Source organism: Castor canadensis, chromosome 1 (assembly GCF_047511655.1).
Source record: "Castor canadensis chromosome 1, mCasCan1.hap1v2, whole genome shotgun sequence".
Classification (NCBI taxonomy): domain Eukaryota; kingdom Metazoa; phylum Chordata; class Mammalia; order Rodentia; family Castoridae; genus Castor; species Castor canadensis.
This window is the reverse complement of record NC_133386.1, coordinates 153018487-153043758: the sequence shown is the minus strand read 5'-3', so window position 1 is coordinate 153043758 and position 25272 is coordinate 153018487. Positions and strand designations below refer to the sequence as shown.

General features: G+C 33.5%; 1 protein-coding gene across 2 annotated transcripts in view; it reads right to left on the bottom strand.

Moving 5' to 3' along the window:
* The window catches only part of Pde3b (phosphodiesterase 3B), a 208070-nt gene that overhangs the window by 62849 nt on the left and 119949 nt on the right, over positions 1–25272 (bottom strand). For both annotated transcript variants that reach the window (XM_074041958.1, XM_020177984.2), the window contains exons 2-5: positions 14944–14994; positions 10789–11037; positions 9705–9844; positions 5275–5381 (exon numbers count right to left, since the gene is read on the bottom strand). In XM_074041958.1, coding sequence (XP_073898059.1) covers positions 5275–5381; positions 9705–9844; positions 10789–11037; positions 14944–14994 — 547 coding nt within the window. The remainder of the gene's footprint in view (positions 1–5274; positions 5382–9704; positions 9845–10788; positions 11038–14943; positions 14995–25272) is intronic.

Below are 25272 nucleotides of genomic sequence, written 5' to 3'. Positions count from 1 at the left end.
TTGAAAGGCATAGGATTTGGAAAAAGGTTGATATAGGAAATGGACATGGGGAAGGGAGAGGAGTGAGAAGATAAAAAGAAGGGGAGACAGGTAAAGGAGATAATGGTAAAGGAGGTAAAGGAGGGAGCACTACGTGGTTTTGAGAGAAATAGAGAATGATTTGGGAGATAAGGAGAAAAAAATAAGAAATAAATAGGAAAAAAAAAGATTCCAGCAATTAGAAACCAATTTAATGGGGAAAAAAAGAAAATAAATAAAAAGGAAGGAAACAGTCAAAACAAATTGGATGAAGAGAAAAAAAAGAAAAAACACTTTTATCTTACGCTGGAGAGAAGTGGTTAATATTCTCTACTTCGTTGGCTTTTGTTCAAGTTAGTCAACCATTCTGGGTTGTTATGGAAATAGCTTGAGGATGGTGGAATTGCATCTCTAGCTTAGGGTGCAGGAAGGGGGCCTCATTTAGCACTCAGAGCAATTCTTTTAGGAAAGCACTTTGCTAGCAGGATTGTTTTGGGACTACAGAGCCTCTAGTTTCACAAATAACCTTAGAGAAAAAGTCTTAGTTAATTAATGCGCTACTTTCACTACATAGGGTGGGCCCATTGATCTCTGGGTCTTTTGCTGCTTTTAGATTGCTCTAGTCAGAACCTCACCTCTCCCTATGTCTGCCTCTTGTGGCAGTCATCCATGCAGACACTGTGGTTGTGAGACCTAGACCTCTCTCAGGGTTGCTCAGTCTCAAAAGCTCACCTGCCTGCCAGCACTTATCAGACAGCTTTTGGTAACCTGAACTCTCAGGTCAGTATAAACTGGATGCTTTGTTTTTTAAACTGACCTTGGACAACAGAGCTATTATCCCTGAAAACCTCTCCTTCTCTATGTCCACTACTTTTGGCAGCTGTCCGCATGGATCATGTGGCTGGGAGTCCCACAACTTCCTAGGCTGTGGTTTTTCAAATCCCCCAGATTGTTCAGTCTCAAAGCCTGCCTACCTACAGGCTGCCTATAAGCACCATTGGTAACCTGAGCTCTCTGCCACTGAAGACTAGGCACTTTGTTTTTGAAATTTTCTACTGGGCAGGGTCATCAACACACCTTTCCAGTCCTGAGCTCCCTTTAACATCTCAGCTCAGTAAAAGTCAAGGCCTCTCCCTCTCTATGAGCCTCTTTTGGCTATCCACTGCAATGTGTTTCAAAACACCCTAAGCTGTAACTGCTCCCTTTTTTGAAGACCTCCTTGGTACCTCAGTCTTGATCAAGAGGCCCTTTCTCAAGATGGCACCTTGCCATAGCTGTCTGAGTTACGGAGAATGAAAGACTCTCTTGTCTGATGTTGACCTGTTGAGTTGAGGAAGTCACTGTCCAGTCAAATCTCCACACTGGGATTTAGATTTTAGGAAGGTGTGGTTTTTGTCCCAAAGCTAGGTCTGCCTGTCTGTTGTGGAGGCCACTTGGCTTACCTTGGGGTAGAGGTAAGCCACCCCTCTTCCTGGGGGAACTGTAACTGGAGCCAGAGCTAGAGCAGCCAACTATTTCTTTTTTTGGTAGGGGGGAAGTACTGGGATTTGAATTCAGGGTCTCATGCTTATTATGCAGGCACTCTACCACCTGAGCCACTCCACCAATCCTTCTTTGTTTTGGGTATTTTCAAGATAAAGTGTTGTGAACTATTTGCTCAGGCTGGCTTCAAATCACAATCCTCCTGATCTCTGCCTCCTGAGTAGCTGGGATTACAGATATAAGCCACTGGTGCCTGGCTGCAAACTGTTTCTTAATTTACTGTCACCTTTCTCTTTTGCAGTATTTTTTAGCCATCCTGTCCTTCTTTTCTGATTCTCAGAATTCTTCCTCTTTTTTGTTCTTCTGCATATAACTCTTCTTTGTTATCCGGCCTCTTATTCATGGGGCCCGACTGGAGAAAGCTTCTACTCCTCCAACATTTTGCCCTGTTTCTTGGTATTTAATTTTTTGAGGCAATTGTGAATGGGATTCATTTCATGATTTCACTCTCAGCAGTTCGTCACTGGTATAAAAGAAAAGCTACTCATTTTTGTATGCTGATTTTATATCCTACTACTTTGCCAAAAGCGTTGATCACATCTAAGAGTTTTTTGGTGGAGTCTTTAGGGTCATTTAAGTATAGGATCATATCATCTATAAATAGGAATAATGTGACTGCTTCTTTTCCTATTTATTTCCCTTTTATTTCCATCTTTTGTCTTATTGTTCTGGCTAAGAACTCTAGAACTGTATCAAATAAGAATGGAGAAGAGTGGACAGCCTAGTTTTGTTTCTGACTTTAGAGGAAATGGTTTCAGATTTTCCCCATTTAGAATAATGCTGGCTATAGGTTTATTTTATATAGCCTTTATCATATTTAGGTATGTTCTTTCTATTCCTAGTTTGTTCAGGTTTTTTATCATGAGAGAATGTTGAATAGTATCAAAGGATTTTTCTGCATCAATGTAGATGATAAAGTGAGTTTGTCCTTTATTCTGTTTATGTGCTATATTACATTAACATTTATTGAACTGTGTATGTTGAATCATCTTTGCATTCCTGCAATGAAACCAACATTATCATGGTGTATGATCTTTTTAATGTGTTGCTGAATTTGACTTACAACCACTTTATTGAGAATTTTTGCATCTATAATCATCAAGAAAGTTAGTTTCTAAGCTTTTTGTGAATGCATCTTTTGTGTGTGTGTGCATGTGTCTTTATCTGGTTTTGGTATCAGAGGAATGCTAGCTTCATAGGATGAGTTTAGTAGTATTCCTTCACTTTTTACATAATGAAATATTTTGAGAAACATGTAAGTTCTTCTTGAAAAGTCTGCTATAATTTAGCCACGATCCATCTTGTTCTTGGCTATTTTTCTTGGGAGACTCAATTAGTGCTTCAATTTCATTGCTTGTTAAAGGTCTATTTAGGTAGTTTATAGTCTCTTGGCTCAATTTTAGTAGGTCATACAAATCTATAAATTTATCCATTTCCTCTAGAACATGTTTTGATATTCCTATACACAATGAAATGGTTTCTATAAAAAAGCATTGTCTCATACCTTTTCTGTGTGAATATGGTATAAACACCTAAAATGTGAAAACTTATAATATACAATATCATTTGTTATAGTCTTCATGCTGTACATTAGGTCCCTAGACTTAATCATCTGATAGATCTACAAGTTTATGTTCTTTGACCTATATCTCCCCATCTCCACCATCCCAACCCAGCTGCTGGTAAACTACTATTATTATTCTCTGTTCCTACATAGTGAACTTTTTTAGATTCCATACAAAGTGAGAACATGCAGTATTTTTCCTTGTTTTTAGCTTATTCCAATTGGAATAATGTCCTGTGGGTTTGTCCATATTATCACTAATGACAAGATCCTTTTCTTTGTTAAGGCTGAAAAGTATTCCATTGTGTAGATATACCAAGTTTCTTTATCCATTGATAAACAGTTAGGTTGTTTCCAGATGTTGGCTATTATGAGTAACACTACAATGGACATGGTAGCATAGATATCTCTACAGGATGCTGATTTAATAAAAAATTTCCTTTGGGTACATATCTAGAAGAAGGACTACTTGGTTCTAGTTTTAAGTTTTTGAAGTTTTCAAAAATGGCTACACCTGTTTATACTCCTAATAGTGTGCAACAGGGTTTCCTTCTCCATGCCCTCAACAACACTTGCTATCTGTTATGGTTTTAACTTCTACATTGAAGTCTGCAGTGCAATTTTAGTTAATTTTTGAGAGGCAGGGTTGCAAACTCATTCTTCTGTGTGTGCATAACCACTTCTCCTAGCACCATTTGACATAAAAACACTCATCACTACATTGAATTATCTTGGCATCCTGTTGAAAATCATACCATCAATGTAAATGCTTATTTCTGAACTCTCAATTCTATACCATTGAATTGGAGTAGTCTTATGTCAATATCATATTCTCTTGATTACTGTAGCTTTGTGGTAAATTTTAATATTTGGAAATGTGAATCCTCCAATTTTTTTATTAGAAAAGTGTTTGGCCTATTCTGAACCCCCTGTATTTCCATATAAATTTTAAGATCAGATTGTCAATTGCTACAAAGAGCCAAGTTGAAATTTTGGTAAGAAAAATGGTGACTCTGGAATAATGTGAGGAATATACTACCATCTTAACAATATTAAGGCTTCTGAGTCATGAACTTGGGACAGCTTTCTGTTTCAGTCTTCTCTAATCTACTATCCTGATATTTATTTTTTAGCCATTCCTTCTAGTTTTGTTTGTTTCTTTTCTTAGATATTTCTGGATTACCCAAAAAATTTAATGACACCATTTTACCCTCCATATTAGCTTTCAAGGAATACTTTTGTCCATTATTGTTTGTTCACCGTGGACATTATAACATGCATATATGAAGTGTTAGTTTCTTTTAGATTATAATTTTTACTACTTTTCAATCATTTGTTGTACGTTACAATGAGTTTAAGCCCGTTTACTTTTTCTTTACTCTTTATGCTATTGTTACTAGACATCTGACTTCCTCATATATAATAAAATGCCATAAGGAAATTATTCTTTTTTACTCGTTAATATTTCCTTATACTCACTCACCTACCAATACTATGTTGTATTTGAAAAAAAAATCTTTCATTCAAGAAGTTCTGAAACATTCCCCAATACTTAGTTTAAAAATTCATACTAGAATGGCTTGCTGGGATATAGTCAAGGTTTTTTCTACTCTTTATTAAGATTAATTTTTCTCCACAATTATTACTCTACAAAAGAAACACACTTTCTTTAGAATTTTTCTCTTGTTCTAGATATACAACTATTAAGTTAATAAGATAGTTTTTTAAATTGTATGATAGTTTTAACATAGCAAGATATATTTTCTCTCTGAATTCCTAGTGTCTAACAAAATGCCTTTTACACAGTAGATGTTCAAAATATATTTATTAAATTAATTAGCCAATGGTCAACTAGTAGCCAATCCAAATGCTTTAGTCATGTTAATTTATATTATGTGGTATTCAAAACTAGATATAAATGTGAAACAAAAAGAATTTATACATCATATACTTCGAGAACTCTCATATTTAAATCATGAAAACTGATTTCTATGCCAGGCAAGGGAGAGTACATCTGTATTCCTAGCTACTCAAAAGGCTAAAGCAGAAAGATTCCTTGAGCCCAGCATTTTGAGACCAGCCTGGGGAACATAGTAAAACCTTGTCTTTTAAAAAATATACATTTTTTTTTTAAAAGAGTGATTTCTTACCAGCTCTTCTGAGACCTACATGGTGAGACAGTGATATAGATGATGACCTTTGCTTCGGCATTGCCAGGAGATTTGAACTAAAAGGCCCATTTAGATAGTATCCTTGACTAAAAAGGAAAGATAGCAAATTAAGAATCCTTAAATTATAAAAAAAAATTACTTTTTTTCTTTTTGATCGTCAATCTAATTAGCAAATATCTGCTATGCATTCAGACTTTAGACGTCTATCTAGTGCTTATAGCTTAAAGCAAGAGCCAATGGACTGTCTCTGTTAAAGGACAAAATAAATAAATACTTATCTTTTGACTTGCAGGCCATAAGGTCTCTGAGGCAACTACTAATCTCTGCCATACAAGCATCAATAAGAAATAATAAACAAATTGGTATTGCTGTGTTTCCATGAAATTTTATTTACATAAGCAGGTTATGGACCAGAGACTGCAGTTTGCTGATTCCTGGCCTAAAGCAGGTTACCATTATCACCTAAAAGGGCTCATAAAACATAGATTGCTGGTCCCATCCCCAGGGTTTCTAATGAAATGGGTTTAGGACAAGGCCAGAGAATTTGACTTTTCTAACATGTTCTTAGATGATACAGGTGTTGCTAATCTCGGGTCTTCACTGAGAACCACTGGCAAAAGTATAGTTTTTCATCATTTTCTGTTTCCCTTCCTCACAAATAGTGATTACTATTAACCCAGTCATTTCCTATAAATGAAATATTCACTATAGAATTTAGGGATTTTTATAAAGAAATTAAATATAGTCATAATCATAGAACACTAGTTTAATCAATAAAATATAGTTTATTATATGTTACAAAGTAAATGAGGCAGTAATATATACAGAAGTTTTTGGCCCAGTGCCATGTGTTTATGAGACACACTATAAAAGTTACCTTCCTTTCTTTAGATGTTCAATGGGCTATTTTATTCTATTAGTTGACTCCACATGTGGGCATTTTGCCACAAGCTCAAAAACAAATCTAGACTTTTAAAATCTAGTTTAATTCAACTTTGATTACATTCTCACAAAACTCCTCCCCACTCCTTCCATCCTTCCTGCACTTTCACACTGCACTTATTCAAGGGAGAGCTAGTTTTCTATGATCTCAGAAGTCTTTGTTCCTGTCACTATAATATTTTTTATATATTGTTCAGAATCTGCTTACAGATTCTTTTCCCTCGCTGATTTGTGAGTTCTTTTCAAGTCTATGTCTTTCTTCTCTCTATATTCACACTGGACATAGCACCATGCCTGATAGAGGTATTCAACAAATGTTTGGAGGATAAAATATGATAGTCTCTTTAGGCTCCTGTTCTAAAGTTAATAGAGAAGAGGTCTTTTCTGCTCCCAAGTTTCAAGTGAATACTCTTCCTCCTCGCAGGATCAAGAATCATAATCCAAAACAGATGCCATATCCCTACAGGACACTTGTTAAGCAGACTTTTATCTTCAAAACTCCATGTTAAGGCAACCCCAAAAACTTAACAGCAATTAAACACGCTTCAAAGGATTACTAATGGCTAACAAAAGATAGAAAGTGAAAATAAAAAATTTTAAAGTGTCATGAACTAGGTAAAGAAAAGGTGTTATGAAAAGACAGAGATAAAGTAATTATTTTTTCTTGGAAAATAAGGAAAGAGGATATAGAGGTGTTATTCTTAAGAAGTGATATAATTTGCTTATAGTGAAATTGTTTTGAAACATAATTCAGCTTAATTTTCAAGCAGCGTGAAATTAAAAACAAAATTATTAGAAAACTTCAAGGAAGATTCTAAAATAAGTGTTTTCATTTAGCAAGTTTTCCAAATTACTTTTCTACTCTCATCCTTTGAATAAATGGTGTTTGTTTTTTCAGTGCTGGGGGTCAAATCCAGGGCTTTGGGATATACTAATTCTTTGAAAGACTACTCATTTCTGTTGGTTCATTTAACTTTTCTGTGAACTTTGACATGAAGTTCTAACAGGATTTCAAGTTCTAGACTAAAATTTTAGGTATTATTCCACAGGAATTTGTAATGGCTCTAAAAACTTAATGACTAGAAAAACTATATAATCAAAGTTTTGTTTAAGGAAGATTACTAGTTGTAGGTGGATGATGGATCAGGTGGTGAAAGTGGAAGTCCAATTAAGGTGCTGATTTAATAATCCAAGTTAAGTGGAATGAAAGTATAAAATAGTACAAAGTGATAAGAGGAGAAGAGAAAGAAAAGGAAAGATATTGCAAAGACAGACTTGTTTCATATTATCCCACTTTATGCTCAAAGCACACTTAGGAACTCATTACCAAGAAGCTCTAGCTTCTACACATTAGAAAAATTACATTTGGCCTGTTCTCTTTATAGTAGACATACATCAAAACCCATAATTACTTTATACTTCAAATTTCTAAATCTTTTATGAAAACATGATATTGTTTTAATGCAAGGTAAGTGAATATATAGATTCAGCTTATGTTTATATGAGTACTTCTGAAGAGTTAAAGAATAGCTTTCTTTATACCATGTTTCTATTTTAATATTAATCATCTGAGGCTGAATAAAAATGATCTTAACTCAATGTATCAATGTTTCTTTAGCAAATATACTGTTGTTACATCACTGTGAAAAATTTAAAAAGAATCATTTTATTTTCAGCCAAACCTCAGAATCCCTAATATTCAGGGTCTGAGTCTCTGCAGCATGAATTGGCATCTTCTCCGTAACACCTTCTGCCAACATTTACTTTTCAACTTTCTCCCTATTTCTCCATTTGTTGATATTATACCTGGGAAAGATATATTTTAATGAGGAACATAGAGTTGGAAATGTCTATACTTGTCCTTAGGTGGGGAGTAGGCTGATGGGATAGCAGGGATTATGGTTAATTAGAGGCTCTGAGCAGATGGGAGGCACTATGGAAGAAGGAAAGAATCTAATATTTTATAAAAAGAATCTTGGGAAAAAGTGGGAGTGTGTTTGTAGGACAGAGTTGAGATCATAAACAAATGGTGCCTAGATTCTACTTTTCTTGGGTTATTCTATATGTGTTCCACAATTTATTCTATAGTATTTATGGTAAAATTATATTCATATATAAGAAAAGCATAATAGAAAATTTTTAAGATTGCATTAAATAATTTGGAGCATACTGATTACTGTTACTGGAATAAAATATTAATATACAAAGATTATTTTATCCTTCCTTTTCAAACCCAGCAATTTTCTCAAGATAATGCTTCCCATGACTACGAAATCTTTTATATTTTCAATTCACTTTCTCATATCCTGTTTCCCATTTGCCCATTATATACTCCCATTTTTTAAAAAAAAGACTAGGCAAAATGTGGACCCAGCTCATTTTCCTGTACTATATTCTACATGTATCAATCCACTCCTGTTTTACACTTGACTTCATTCAATTTTTCTTTCATAAAAAGGAGCTCAGGTACCATAAAAATGCAAATTAATAAAACCACCAAGAATTTGGAAAATTATAATTATCAGATTATATTTCACATATAAATCTTAGCATAAATTTTAACAGGTAAAATTTGCTCCAATCCTGCCATCTACTGTTTCAAATGTGAAACGATACAGCTCAAACTAAACAAAGCATAACATATGACCAACAGTAACAGGGTGGTTTCACACAGAATTTTCATTAATTCCAATTCTATTAACATAGATAACTGACTAAAGAGAAGTTTAACACACAAGAGATTAGTATTTTTCTTGGCTTTCCAAAGACAAAATACTGAATCCTTTGTCATCAGAGTAGATGATATTTACATTTCAAAAATTTTAGATTCTGCATTTTCCCAGCCTCAGTTTGTCACTGATACCTTTAATCTGTGGGATTAGCACTGTTTAGTTTCAAGTAAATTCTTAACAGATTATAGAATACACTAGTGGTCTCAGCCTACAGTCTGAACAGAGTTTGAAAGAATCTTGCTATCTTAAACCTAACAACTGTGATGAGCCCTGGGAATGTGGTCTTCCTTTCACAAGTCAGTAACTGCTAACCTATCTTTGAATCCCATACATTAGATTGATGACTACCTCCTTCATTTAAAAGCTGTCTCAGTACACTGTCCTAAATTAATCTTAGTTTCCCTAAACCATCTCTCTGTCATGGTCTTAAGGCTCCAGTATGCTTTATATCAAACCTAACTAAGTTTTGATAGAAAGCATGATAGCTTCTTCTTAAGAATCAGCTTCTTGGTCAGGAAGCATGGCTCAACTGATTATTAGGTGCTGACTTAGTATGCATAAGGCCCTCAGTTCAAACTTCAGAACTGTCAAAAAAAAAAGAGTTTTTTACTTTACCTATTATTATTACCTAAATTCTTCAACCATTTTTTTCCTGCTTTTAGAACTACTTTGAACTTTATTCACAGAAACAAAGTGGATGCTTTAGATTTCTTTAAAAGACTCTGGGAATTTTACCTTGGAATCCCAAATTCTTGGTGAGGCCTTCTGCCATTACTGCGTTCCCACCTTGAAGACTGTTCAGTAGGTAGCAATCCTGAAGTTCCTGAGCTCCTCCTCAACTGTGGAGTTGGCAAACTATTCCTACTACTTAGTCCCTGTTAAATAATTTAGCAATGGTTACAACTGTCATCCTTTAATATGATGTATATGTAAGAGTAATAATGGCCCATGAAAATATCAATACAAAGAATATTTTATCATGTACAAGTAAAACAAAATCTCATTCTGGAACTCTGACAATTTACTCCAAGTTTACATTCCATACTGTTATTCTATTTAGCTTCCTCTCATTAAAAATAATTTCTAAAGTCTATAATTTAAGCTAAATTCATTTATTTGGTATTGGTGGTACTGTAGTTTAAACTCAGAACTTTGTGCTTGCTAGGCAGGCACTCTATTGCTTGAGCCACATCTCTAGACCATATGTAAGATACTTATATTAAATTATCTGTCCCTATTCCCTTTTGCTTGCTATTTATTTTTTTCATAAATGCAGTGGCTCTTTTCAGAACAACATCAAGCTTTTAATATGTGCTTCTAAAATCAGAGACAAATTAGATATGAAATTCTAATGAGTTTAAAGAACACACAAAAAAAGAATGAGAGTTACTTCCTGGTTTTTATATGACTTACTCATATCAGTAGATTCCAGCATCCAAAATAAACTTAATTGACTAACAAACCTCAGAAAATGAGGTATTTTGGCACCTGTTTAATTAATAACATGCTTAAAATGTTTCTAAAATGTCAGGAACTGTGTCTCAAACTTGTAATCCTTGCTACTTGGGAAGCAGAGACTGGTAGGGTCATAGTCAAAGCCAGAAGAGGCAAAAAGTTCAGGAGACTCTATTTCAACCAATAAAAGCTGAGTACTCATTTAGAATTATGCGAGTTTAAAACTGCCTCTCAAGTCTCAAGCAGCATGATATAACATAAAAGAAGTTGGTTCTTAAAAAAGAAATTGTATGTTATACAACATTTAGAGGAGCAGTTTTAATTTGTATAGGTGATAAGTCAGGTTGTTTAACTATATTTTAACCTTGGGAAGTTTTCGATCTCCTTTCTCAGCTGGATCCTCTATTTCAGAGCAGGGGTAAAATCCAGGAAATGGTGTAAGAGGATTAATCTTCGGCCTACAGGAACCTGAGAAAGCACCCATCAAGCTACTGATACTCCGTAGGGAAGAAATGACTTGTGGGGGAAGGCTTGGGTCAATCAGAAGATCTGACACCATATTGCGAGCCTCATTTAGCACTGAAAGATCAACTCCATTTCCACCTCCAGAATTCTAGAAAAGTAAGGAAATTACATATTATTAAATAGAAAAGTTAACATTAAAAAAACACTCTAATTTGAATTAAAGTCTATATCACAACACTAAAATAATTTAATCCTATTAGGTATAAGTTTTCGTTAACTTGGATCTGGCATAAATGATGTAACAAATGGTGTTATTCTAACTAAAATTATATATATATATATCTCATACTTAATGACATTATTTTATCATTAGCAGATAACTAAGTCTATATTTTAAAAGTCTTTGATTTATGTATTCCATTAGGACTTCTTTTCCTTTATAGCAAAATTTTTTTTAGACATATAAGGATGGGAGGAAAACCAAGGAGACAAAAGATATGGAGGAAGATGAGCAGCTATAGTGGTGGCAGTGGCCACACCTTGCTGTAAATACTAAAATATTCATTCCCTAATCCTTTCTGTACTACAGTTTCAGAGATGCCTAGTATTTATTATTATTGAAATATAACCTTAGCTCATCTTTTATTCAGTATTAATAATATACCATGCACATACTATTTTAATCAGCTCTCTAAAGGAACTGGTATTATCCCCAAATTAAGAGGTTCAGAGTGACTGAAGAAGCCTGACTAATTTTCCAACTAAGAGGGACTAGTTTGTATCATATCAACTCTTCTGCCTAGAACTAGAAAAACTAAATTAAATCCTGCAGAACACATTTCAAGGCAACACAGCACAAGTAAGCATCCAGGGCGTGAAAGGATAAGAACTGAGAAGAGGATAGAAATGAACCCAATATTCTGTCTACATTTTCCCTCAAGGAATTGGCTAGATTTACAATTGGCACAGGGCAGAAAAAATGAGAGGCAGAGCAATTAAGAGTAGGAAACAGAGTAGAGCTCTCTGCAAGCTCAGGGGGATAGAAAACCAAATTTGTAGCTTAAGGCTCCAAAGGCAAGGAGGGCTTAAAAGGTCAAGCAAGATTCAGCCAGATGAAATTTTTTAAAAAGTGAGCTTAAATTCAAAAGAGCTTTTCCCCTGAAGGCATTTGTCAATTTATAAACCGTGCCTAAGAAACAGAGAAACCAAGTAGAAATCCTCAAAAAGATTTCTTATTTCAAAGTTAAAGAGACTTTTCAAAATTAGAACTGGGTCAACTGGGTGTCCATATGGTGAAAAATTATCTTAAGCTGTATGTCATACTATATAGAAATAATATCAATCTTCAAATGTACCCAACTGAAAAATCAATTCCAAATGCATTACAGATCCAAAGATGGAAAAACAATAAAAGTTCTACAACGTAAAATATAAGAAAATCTTCATGACCTTGGGAGCCAAGTTCTTACACAAGACACAAAAAGAGCTAAGGCACAGTGATGTGCACCTACAGTCCAGCTACTTGAGAGGCTGAGACAGGAAGATCACTTGGGCCTAGAATGGGAACTCCACTCTTTAAAAAAGACATGAAAAAAATAACTAACCAAAAAGGAAATTATTAATAAACTGGTTATATTATATTTTGGCAAAACAAACCATAAGAAGACAAAGATTGGAAGAAATTTTTCCAACATAGATTACAGATATATGCAATATATCTATATTACATATATGCATATCAATTTACAGATATACATATTCATGTCTGGAATACATAAAGAACTTCTACTGAATATGAAACAAAAAGACAGAAAACTGGACCAAAGACCTGACCATGGCATATCTGGGTAGCCAAACTAACATATGAAAAGTCCTTCAACCTGTTGAGTCATCAGTAAAATGCAAATATTTAAGCTACAGACAGTTGCACAGCTACCAGAATTATTTAAAAGAGATAATACCAAGTGTTGGTGAGGATGTTTAACAAGTGGAACTCCCAAATACTGTTGATGGTTGAGTAAAATTAATACAAACTCTGGAAAATTATCTCATACTAACTACTAAAATCTTCTAGCATATTTTCTGCTAGCAATCCACTCCAAGTTAAATATCCAACAAAAGACATCAATATTGTCCCAGCAATATTACTAGCAATAGCAAAAAAATTAAAAATAAAACAAATGTCTATCTCCCTGTACAATGTATAAATGTATTGTGATATATTCATTCAATTGAATTCTAAATAGGATGAAGATGAATGAGTTACTGCTATATAGAGTAATATTAATCTCGCATATAAATTTTTAAAAGAAAGAAGTAAAGGAGAAAACATATCAAACTGCTTTCATTTACATAAAATTCAAGCACAGGGAAAACTAAGTTTTAATGGCAGAAATCAGGATTGATATAACCCTTGAGAGAAGGTGATGACTTGAAGGGAAGCATAAGGAGGTTTATGGGTGATGAATTTTTCATCAGAACGACTGGCACATGTGTGTATTCTGCTCAAGAAAATTCATCAATTTGTATATTTATGAGATGTGCACTTTTATGGATGACTGTTACACTTCAATTTTTTAAAACATGTAATGAGAAACATTTTTTTCAGTACTGGGGTTTGAACTCAGGGCCTCAGATTTCTTAGGCAGGCACTCTACCACCAGCCCTAAAAGTATATTAGAAAGCGAAAGAGGAGAAAGGGCAAATATGCCTAATGGTCACACACCAATTTGTTTGGCAATTACAGCTTTGGCCACTATTGATTATTTACCTTTAGATTTTACCAGCAATTTAGATATTCTTTTAGCAGGAAACTGAGAACTGTGGTGACTATGAATGATGATAAAGCCCACTATGTAGTAGACCCAAAAAACCAATCCCTTTTAAGTCAGGTATGCTCTTAGTCCTAATTTCATTTTACTTTGCTTACCTAAGTCGGGGGGCTATTTTCTTCTTATGGATTATGTTGACTACTGCAGTCACAATTTGAAAATAATTAATTTAAAAAGCTTAAAAAATAAGCCACTCAAAGGGATGTTCATTTTTCAAAAATGGGTATCAAGACAACAAGTGAAATAAATTTAATAAACAGGGGTTAACATTTTTGTAGCATAAATTATTTAATATTTATTGTTTATCCATTATTGTAAAAAAATCAGGTTTCAAAACAGCATATGAAACATTCACAATGCAATTTTCTAGAATAGAATATGCAAACACTCATTTGTAATAGAAAAATATCTATACAATTATACATAAAATTAGCAGTTATTGCATGTTTTCAAGTGATTTTTGTCTTTTTTCTCATATACTTCTATTTTCACTTTATCTGATATTACTTAAGTGGTCAAAAATATGTACTATGTTATTCCACACATATATGTATATGTGTGTGTATATATACGTATGTGTATATACATATATATATATAAAGTTCAAAAATAAAAGCAAACTTAATCATTAGAAGTAGAGATAGGGATTATCTTTGGAGATATAGGTAATGACTGGAATGGCATAAGTGAGCTTCTGGGATATTGGCAATGTTCTAGCTCTTCACAAGGGTACTAGCTATATGAGATGTTTGGCTTATAAAAGTTCACTGAGCTGTTGTACGCTTTTCCATATGTATGTTATAATTCAGTAAGAATTTTATCAAAAAAATTAAAGTACAGCACTTTTGCTTCCCTAATAAAATATTTTGTCAATTACTTTGACTTGTCTCATACGGCTTTAAATCTATTTATCTCCTCTATAGATCAGTGTTACATATCAGAAAAGAAAAATAATCTCATCCTTAATATAGAAATATTAGTTTATTCTATGCCCAGATTATATTAGCAACACTTTAAAAATAACTATGTGTACGTTTGGTTTCTGATTTTCCTTTTCTTTTACACATAAAATGTTTTTTTTAATCTACCTCAGTGAAGGTTCTGGTTAACTCAGCTCAGTTTAAATTTTTTTCTGACACAGAAATCCTGTGAATTGAACTTTATTTTAGAGGTTAAATGTTTCATTACAGATATTAATTATTAATCTTATCATTTATACTTACCTGGTAATGAGGTTTGTACCACTGCTTTAAATCCCAATCCCAAAGAATCATCTGGAAAAAAAATCACTTGGTTATAAACCATTAAGTACATAAACATATGTGAAGACAAATTGCAGTTTCTTCAATTATAGATGTCAAAAATATTTTAAAATGTGGGAAGGGAATTGAGAAGGTGAGGATAAAAATAAGTCTCTTAACAGAATAATTTCATTAATTTATATATTCTGTAATTGAAAATTAAAAGGATTAATAATTATCAAAATAAAGTCAATAAAATATACTATATTAACCTTCAAATATCTATTACCATGAAAAGGAAACTACAAATCCAAAATCACAACCAGTCACTAAAAATATAAGAAAAATTAAATATCACACTCTCCCTGTCCCAACCTTCTCCAAAGGCTCATCATTCATCATCTTAGAACTAGTTTCAATGGGTGGAGCTATTTCCTTACCATTAAGACATTTCTGTGAACAGTATTTTAAAAAGCTTCTTGTCCTTGGAGTTAAGATTATGTATAAAGGAATGTTTGTAAAAACACGTGCCCTTTTTAATATGCAGATAATTTGTGATTGTTTAACTTTGTCTCCTTCATAGTCTATCAAGGTAACTTCTTAGTCCCAAACTAGGTTTGGGGTTTTTTTTAATCACTGCCCTTCTTCCAAGCAGGCTTTCTAGATGCTTCCCTATTGCAATGAAGAAGTCACTATGCTGAAGGAGATAAAACTAACTTCAGTCAGCTATCATTATCATGATCATTAATCCTAAATTTCTTTGAATTGTATTAAGTCAGTGACTAGGTCATCTCCTATTATAAATCCAGTATGTGAATTTCTATATTCTACACAATTTGTGTGTTTTTTTGTCATTGCTCTTAAGTCTTTTGGTTGCAAAAAATCTCAAAGTGTTACCTGTGCAGTCAACACTCCATTATTTTATAAGGAGCTGATAAAATTATTTCTGTAAAGAGACTGAGTGTTATAGGCTTTTTAAGTCTTGTAAAGTATGTATGGCATATTATTTGGTTTGGGTTTTTCCTCTTACAACCTTTTAATATAAACATTTTAATAAAATGTTATTAAAAATTCTTAGCCTGAGGATCATGCAAAATAGTATGCTGGCAGGATGTGTCAGTGGGCTATCATTTGCTGATTCTTATTTTAGATAATATACCCAACTTCAATCATTCCAAAAATTGGCAATTGTTAGTATCATCATCTACCTAAACATATTTGTAAAAGGTAATCTATTCCTTGCCAGTGGGGGGAAAAGTCAATTGCTTCCCAAAGAAAATCCAGAATACTACACCCACTTGGAAAATTCATGAGCCAGTGCCCAGAAAATGATATGGTCTAGCTACACACCAAGTATATCGTGTATTTTAGTAGACTCATTAGATTTATGCAGTATTTTATATAGCCCTAAGTGTACCTGATCAAGGTTGTGACTTAACCTTGATCTAGAAACACTAATTAATTCAGCTTAAGATGTTAACACCTTCCTTAAAACTCACATTGAGATTAAAACCTACAATCCATAAGATTCACTTATACTTGACATTACTATGATCCATTTTTTTAAGATATAATTTTGATATTTTACTGCTGTACTTATTTAACCTGTCAAAGTTTCTTTGGAGATTGGTGATGTTAACTAGCTTAATTACCGTAACTCTCATGATTATGATATTAGTAAATCTGATATTTTCAAGCTCACTAATGAAAGTCTAGAATAGAAAAAAAAACCCTGAAAACAGTATTATATGATGTAGGACTAAAAATTACTTAAGGTACTGGAAGTAATTAACTAGTCTGCATTCTGAATCTATAAACTTGTCTAACGAAACTATCATTACAGTATAAGAAGTATGACTCGTACTTCTGTATCTCTTCCACCAGGATATCATGAGAGACATACCCATTCTCATTTCCCCGATTCACATTAGTCTAAACAGAAGTTGAGTTTTTGCTAACTCAAGCATACTTGCATTAGGATAGCTTAATACTGAGTTGTCTTCTTTTCTCCCCACTTCACTGGCACATATGCTTTAAAGAATTACCTTTTGAACTATTTGCACTCTACTGCCAATAGCCATTTATTTGTATTCACATCTAGTACACTTAATGAGGGTACCATCACTCCCAAGCAGGTGAAAACCGGTTCTTGAGGCAAAAAAAAAAAATCTTAAAGCTTAAAATAGTTTATAGTCTGTACATAAAAAGATATGCTGTACATCTGCGATATTAAAATATCCTGGAGAGGAAGGAATGATTAGGGAAAACATGTCTAAAGAGGCTCCTGATTAGGGGTACAAAGGTTATAATGAAAGTAAGGTTGAGAAACACAGATATAAGAGAGCCCGGGTGCTTGCTTATAAGAGCAATCCCATCTTAGCTTACATTCTGACAAAGTGCCCTAATGCATTTAGACAATTCCAAGGCTGCCTACTTAGAAGATGCTACTAAAAGAATTATACTCCATTTTAACTGTATTCTTAGAGGTCCATAAAACCTTATTATGTGTAAGGCTTTTTTTCCTCTGTGCTGTAACATTTTCAACTGCAGACTATTTCCCTTACTAAATTCACTCCTAGTACTTTTTCCTATTATCATGGCTTTTCCCTCACTGCATTTGCTAGGTTGCCTTTGAATTAACTCTTAAGCAACCACTTACCCTTATTTGCAGCCACTTTCTCTAGGATCAAAATTACATTACCAAAAAGCTCCAGGTCTTCAGCTGAAATTCCCATCATATTACAAATTAAAAACAGATGCACTGAAAGCCACAAATAGCTGGCAGCTTGCCTTCTGTTTAATTTGAACAATGAGAATATTAGTGATTTTTAAGAAAAATAAAATTTTCTGCATAATTAGTAGAAGATGAGTGGCTCAGGAATTTTAGAGTTAAGTATATGTCTTACAGCAGTGCTATTCAAAATGTGGTAAATAAAATGATACATATAGAAATTAAAAGTAAAAGTTTAGACCATATGTCAGCAAGATGGCTGACTAGAGGTATGATGAGATTTCCTCAACAAAAGTGGACAAAACAGTAACAACAAAATATTCTTATTCCATGAAATATTTGAAGCAATGGTTTGGGATGCTACAGAAACATTGCAGAGCAGAGCCAAGACGGTTTTATAAGGAAGGTAACAAAGTATATAGCATCTACCAGCCCATCTCTCCAGTTGAGACCAACCCTGAACTAAGAGGGTCTTGACAACAAGGAGTTCGGGTAAGAACAGACCCCAGCAAAACCAATAATGCCACAGACATCTGAACACCTGAATGATTTGCTGCTGGAGAAGCCTGTAGGCCTCACAATCCCTGAGTTCAGTTTGGGGAAACTTTAGAGAATCCATGCAAATAGATGCAATGCCCCAGAAAAAGCACCACCTTGAGGCCCTGACCTCCTAGAATCTGGAGAAGCACATAGATAGTCACCACAATAGGTCAACCAGCCCACTGAACTTGCCAAGAGGCCCCGCTCACTCACTTGGAAAAGGATGGGGGACTACTACTCAGTAGTCCCTTCCACCATTCTGCAGCCCCAAGAAGCAGCGAGGTGGCACCTCCCACCTTCCAAGGGCCCCAACAAACTGCTGGGCAGCCTCCCCTGAGGGGTTCGGCCCACTACTGTCCCCAGAAGTTGCCAGGCTTCCTCTTACAGCTCCAAGAAACATCTGGTCATCCCTTTTCACCCTCCCCAAAGCTGCAGGAAGAAGCCTGACAGCTTGATCTGAGGCTTTTGCCTGCCAAGGCCTAACAAGTGCATGGGTATCCCCACCCACTCACGCTTGGCCTCAGGAAGCATTTCCTGCCACTGGCTCTGGGTACATATAACTGTGGGTGAGAGATGTTTGGATTCTTTGAATACTGACTGACATGCACTTCATCTGAACCAACCAGTGTAGCCCAACTTCCATATGGTCCTTGGGAATTAACAGGCATCCTATCCTTACTTCTATGCATGCTGTATTACACTTGCCCAGACCACAAGAGTGACACCACATCCACATGCCTCAGAAACTAAAAAGCACGTCATACCCAGAACCATGTGCCACATGCCACACCCAGAGCTGCTAGCGAAGTCTCCCTGCCTAAGAGAGCTGCATCCCAGCTGGTGAAGTAATCCCACAAACCCCTGCATCCTGTATCAGTTAAGCAAATTTACAGAATGTGTTTTCATCCAATAGCAATAAAAGGCGCATTCTTCTCATCATTCGATGGAATGTGCCTCAAGACAGACCATTTGTTAGCCCACAATACAAGTCCCAATAAATTTATAAAAATTGAAATCATACCATGTGCCTTCTCTGGATGCAATGAAGTAAAACTAGAAGTCAACAAGAGGAACTACAGAAATTGTACACACACATGGAAATTAAACAACAAAGCTTTTGAATGACCAAGGAGTTGATGAATAAATCAAAAGAGAAAAGTTGAAATTTCTTGAAACAAATGAAAATGGAAGTACAACAAACCAAAATATATCAGATATACTAAAACCATGACTAAGAGAAAAGTTTATAGCAATAATCACATACATCAAAGGAAAATATTTCAAATAACCTAATGATGGATGTTACAGAACTAGAAAAGCATAACAAACCAGAAATAAATGAAACAGGGATTAACAAGAATACAAAAGGTCAATAAAAGGAAGTACTATTTTTTTAAAAGACAACAAAATCAACAGATTTTCAGCTAAAGAAAAACCTAAGGATTATACACATACACTTACACACACACACGCATGCACACAGAATCTGGTGGTACCAATAAACAAATTCAGTAAAGTTTACAAGATACAAAATCAACATAAAAATTTACATAACGGTAATTAACTTGCTGTGAAATAAATTTTAAAAAAGCAATGATACTCATGATAGCACTAAAAATTAAAGTATCCAGGAATAAATTTAACCAAGGAAGTGACTTATCTCTAGAGTAAAAATTATAAAACACTGATGAAAGAAAATGTAAATATATTCTATGTTCACAGATTGGAAGAATATTGTTAAAATAGCCATACTTCCCAAAGCAATCTACAAATTCAATGCAATCTTCTCCAAAATACCAATGACTTCTTCACAGAAATAAGAAAAAAAAAATCCTAAAATTTGCATGAAGCCACAAAATTCACAGAACAGCCAAAGATATCTTAAGCAAAAAAAACAAGGTAGAAGCACAATATCTGGCCTCAAAACATAGTGCAAAACTATAGTAAGCAAAACAACACAGTACTGGTATAAAAACCAACACATACACAGATAGAATAAAATGGTGAACCCAGAAATAAATCCATCCATCTAGAGCCAATTGATCTTAAACCAAGTGGCTAAAAACACAAACTGGAGAATGGACAGTTTAACAAATGGTGTTGGAAGAACATATATGAAAACAGATGACTATTTTTCATGGCATACAAAACAATCAACTCAAGAAGGCTTGGCTCAAACAGTATAGCACCTACCTAGCAAGCACAAAGCCCTGAGTTCAAATTCCAGAACCACCAAAAAAAGTCAAAATAGATCAAATGTAAAACCTGAAATAGTGACACCACTACAAGAAAACATAGGGGTAATAATTAAGGATAATTGTATCACTGATGATTTTTTAAATAAAATCCCAAAAGGATAGGCAAAAAAGCAAAAGCAGACAAATGGGATATTTAACTAAGAAGATCTGCATAGCAAAGTAAACAATTAACATAGAGTAGAGACAAACTGAAAAATATTTGCTAGCAGCTTTTCATGTGACAGGTTAATATCCAAAATACACAAGGAATTCACAAAACTCAACAGCAAAAAAAAACCCTTAAATAATGTGATTTTAAAATTGGAGAATGACCTAAATAGATTTTCTCAAAAATTTACAAAAATCTAACAAGTATATGAAAAAGCCCAACATCACTAATCATTAGAAAAAGCAACAAAAAAAAAAAGAAAGAAAGAAAAAGCAAAAGCAAAATCACAATGAGATATCATTCTACCCCATTTAGAATGGCTATTACAAAAAAAACCCAACATATATTGATGAGGCTGCAGAGAAGGCCTCATCAGTGCTGGTGAGGATGTAAACTAGCATAGCCATTATGGAAAACAGTAGGGATGTTTCTCAACAAACTAAAAATAGAACTACCAACACTATCTACTTATCCCAGTACTGGTATATATCCAAAGGAAATGAAATCAGTCTGTGAAAGAGACACCTGCACTCTCATGTTTCTTGTAGTACTACTGAAAACAGCCAAGACATGGAATCAATCCTGGTGTTCATCAGTGGATGAATGAATAAAGAAAATATATTGGATATACATAATGGAATATTATTCTGTAGGATAAAATCCTATCTTTTACAGGAACATGGAGAGCTATTAAGTGAAACAAGCCATACACAGAAAGACAAATGTTATATATTCCCATTCATGTGTAGAAGCTAGCAAGTTTTTTTCATAAAAGTAGCGAGTAGAATGGTAGTCACTGCAGGCTAGGAAAGGTAGGTTGGAGGACAGGTGGAGAAGAGTTGGACAAGTATCAAAATACAGTTACACAGGAGGAATTAGTTTTAATATTCTACAGTACACTAGAGTGTCTATATTTCACAACTTTTTAAATTTATTTTAGAAAAATTAAAGTTCAAAGCTTCTCAACACAAAGAAATGAGAAACGTTTAACAAAAGGAAAATGCCCGTTACCCTTATCTGAACATGATACATTGTACACGTGTATGGAATTACCACACTATAACGCCCCACAAATAGTACAATTTTATGTGTCAGTTAAAATTCTTAAAGAGTAAAGATTTAGACATTTTTATAGCAATTTGCCATTGGTGAGACACTTTTATTTTATTTCACAAAAACATCAATTGGGGAAAATTGCAAAGCTGGATCCTTTGTTATACTTTGACACCAGGAGACAAGAACAAGGATCCATTCAGATGTCCAATTTAGGGTAACAAAAAACCAAATACAACCTGAATGTCTATCAACAATGAAATGCAAAAATTTTGCAGATTCATACAATAGGATACAGCAGTGAAAATGAATGAACTATACAGTCATATACTATAAAGCTGAATATCAGATAATGTTGAACAAGGAAAAGTCTCAGGAGAACACCATATAGTGTAATTTCAATCATGTAAATGAAACATTGAGATATGCTTTGTAGGAATTTAAATATATGGGAAACTACAAAAAAATTCAGGATGGTGAATACCTCCCAATAAGAGAAGCTAACTTGAGGAGTGGCAAACAACATAAATGCTAATGGTAATGGTGGGTAGGCATGGTAGAACACACCTGTAATCTCAGCACTTGGAAGACAGAGGCAGCAAAATCATAAGTTTGAGGCAAGCCTAGGCTACAAGTAAGGCCGTGTCTTCAAATAAAACACAAACAAAAATTTGGAAAGGTAATAGTGGGTAGATAATGACATAATGTTTATTTCTTCAGTCCCTATATTTTATGCATATTTTAAAAGTATTTATTCAACTTTTGTTAGAAACTAAGAAGAATTTAGGAAGGTAAAGAAGTAGATACAGTGACTAAAAAACACTCTTGAGAAACTGTGCTGTAAAAACAAGAATAAAATGGAGCAATAGTTTGATCAGACTTTTTCTAATATGGCAGGTTCTAGAGCATGTCTGTACTTCACAGAATGATGGAAAAACCAATGATACTGTACAAAGTGAGAAATATCCAGAGACTTAAAATATTAGATCATATATGTGTATACATACACACTATATATACTTATAGTATACAGATAAAAATTTAAACAAGGATGCAGTAACAGAGTATTAGTCATTACTTATCAAATTATGATCTTTGACTCACTAGTTGCTCTTTAGTATATGGAATACTTACAGTGATTTTAAAAACAAGTTATTTATATATATTTCATAATTGTGAATTGTTAAGATTAATTATGATTTCCAGAGAAATCTCATTATTGTCACCTTAAATAACCATTGTATTTTTAAAAGCTTTGCATATGCCCAAAGGTCTGCTTATTCTGTAAGAGTAAAAATCAATTTAGTTAATGTATTTTCAAGTCATTTGAATATTACTGTTAATATCTATTAAATTTTCATTCTTTTCATTGTGTTGCATTATATCCCCAATCAAACACTGAAATGGCTCAAAATAAGCTTTCTAAAGCCTTAAGTTATTGACTTAAAAACAGTGATATATATAATTTAGAATAAATGCTAAGTCTAAACCAAGAACAAAGCTCTAATGCAAACAGAATACAAATCTGTGGATGTGGTAACATCATACAAATGCATAAAAATGAAAATGTTACTAACACATACAAAAGTAACTATCTAACATCTGGATCTCTTTTAGACTGGCAACAACATGAAACATGAAATAAAACATGAAAACCTCTTTGGTAGACCAATAGAGTTTTTCTAGAACAAGCACAGAATGCTTTCTTACATGAAACTGAAGATGTTTGTTCCTAAAAGAGAAGAGACGGAAGCTATCAAGTCACCACTCAGATTCTGTGTTCCTCATAGCAAAAGTATATAAAAAAAGATAAATTATTGCTGAGAGATTTATAAAACTAGACACAAAGAGGTAAACATTATGATGAAATACAATTTCTAAGATGTATTCACCATATGACACTTTGGGACATCATGAATAGAAAAGACATATAATAAAAAGAGTAATTATTATTATAAAGTTATTAGTGTAAAGCAGATATTTTGCTTCACTGTTGGATAAATGCACTCATGTACAAAGTCCAACTCACCTCTTGATAAATATGCAAAATACATGAATGACAGAAGACTATTTTTTGTGTGCTTATCACTGAAAGAATCCTACTATACATAAAAGATTACTTTTTCCTACTTAATGATTATTTTGTAAACTGTGGAATAGATTGGAAAATGTATTTGGAATCAATTCTGAGAATCGGTTATACATACAGCAAGGAAGAGCTTTGCTAATCAACGAGAGTACTACACTAATTGCAAAACTGCACACTGCTTTTATTCACAGAAAGCAACTGGTGATTAAAACACATAGGCTGGGCATGACTGAATGTAAAGAAAAGCATAAATGTAAATGCACACAACTTTTGGCCACAGAGCATACATCTTTTCAGGGTGCTATGGAAACTGAAGAAAATATTAAAAGAAACATAAAATATAAATAACAAATGTAATACATGTACTTTTCTCAATAAAATGCAAGGAACTTCTTTTTCTCAAGCTTTAAATATGATCAGGACCATCAACAGACATAGTCTAAAAGTAGTCTTCAGTAAGAAATCTCTTTATAACTCAGGACCAAGAGCTAATAGACAACTGCTGCCTTTCCTTATAAATTATATTTGGGGTTGGATTTTTCTAATTTAAAACAAAGAGAATATGATTGCATATAGAATAAACCTACAATATGCAACCTACTTACTTATAATTGAGATGAATACTTTTAATATTACAAACAACATATATTTATATTAAAATATTATTTTTAGTTTATGAAAATGGTGATGAACTGTATTAATATAGTTACTTAAAACTGGTGGATGGCTAGCACTGCCTACCAATTGAGGATATAAATACTAAGTGCATAGTGGGTGGCATATATATATATATTAAATATATACATAGTAAATATATTAATTATATATTAAAAGTTTTAAGTGACATTAAAACTTTTAAATATTTTTAAAGTTTTAAACAACATTGATCTAAGATTCATTCCTCCTATATAATATGTATCTCTTTTAAAATCCTACTTCCAAGTAGACAGTAAATGCTCTCTACACACATTGTTTCCAAGTCAGCAAAATTTTAGGCATCTAAACTTCAACTTTAATACCAAAGTAGATCCTGTAAATAATTCGAATATAAAAATAAATAAAACTAAATTTAATTTTAACTGCAATTAAAAAGAGAAGTTATAGTTGTGATGGTATGTTTTCAAAATATGGTTCTATTATACTATATGACATCATTTAATGAAAATTTAACTTGCTGTTTTTAGGAGCTTCCATTATTATATTTATATGTTTCCTTCTAGGCTCAAATATAATACATTATCAGAAATTAATGTACCTTTTCACATGCTGTGATTATGTTTAAAACTAATTTTAAGGACAGAACTGTTTTCTCTAAGTTTAGTAACATATGAGGTATATACTATTAAAAATTTTTAGTTGATTTGAAAAAGTTGTACCCAAAACTGTGCATTTATTTAAGTTCATTGTTTGTGGTTAAAAAGCTGAATCCTGATAAAAGTTTCTGTTTGAATATGTTTATAAGTCTAACGTGCTTTATGGAACTCTACAAAAC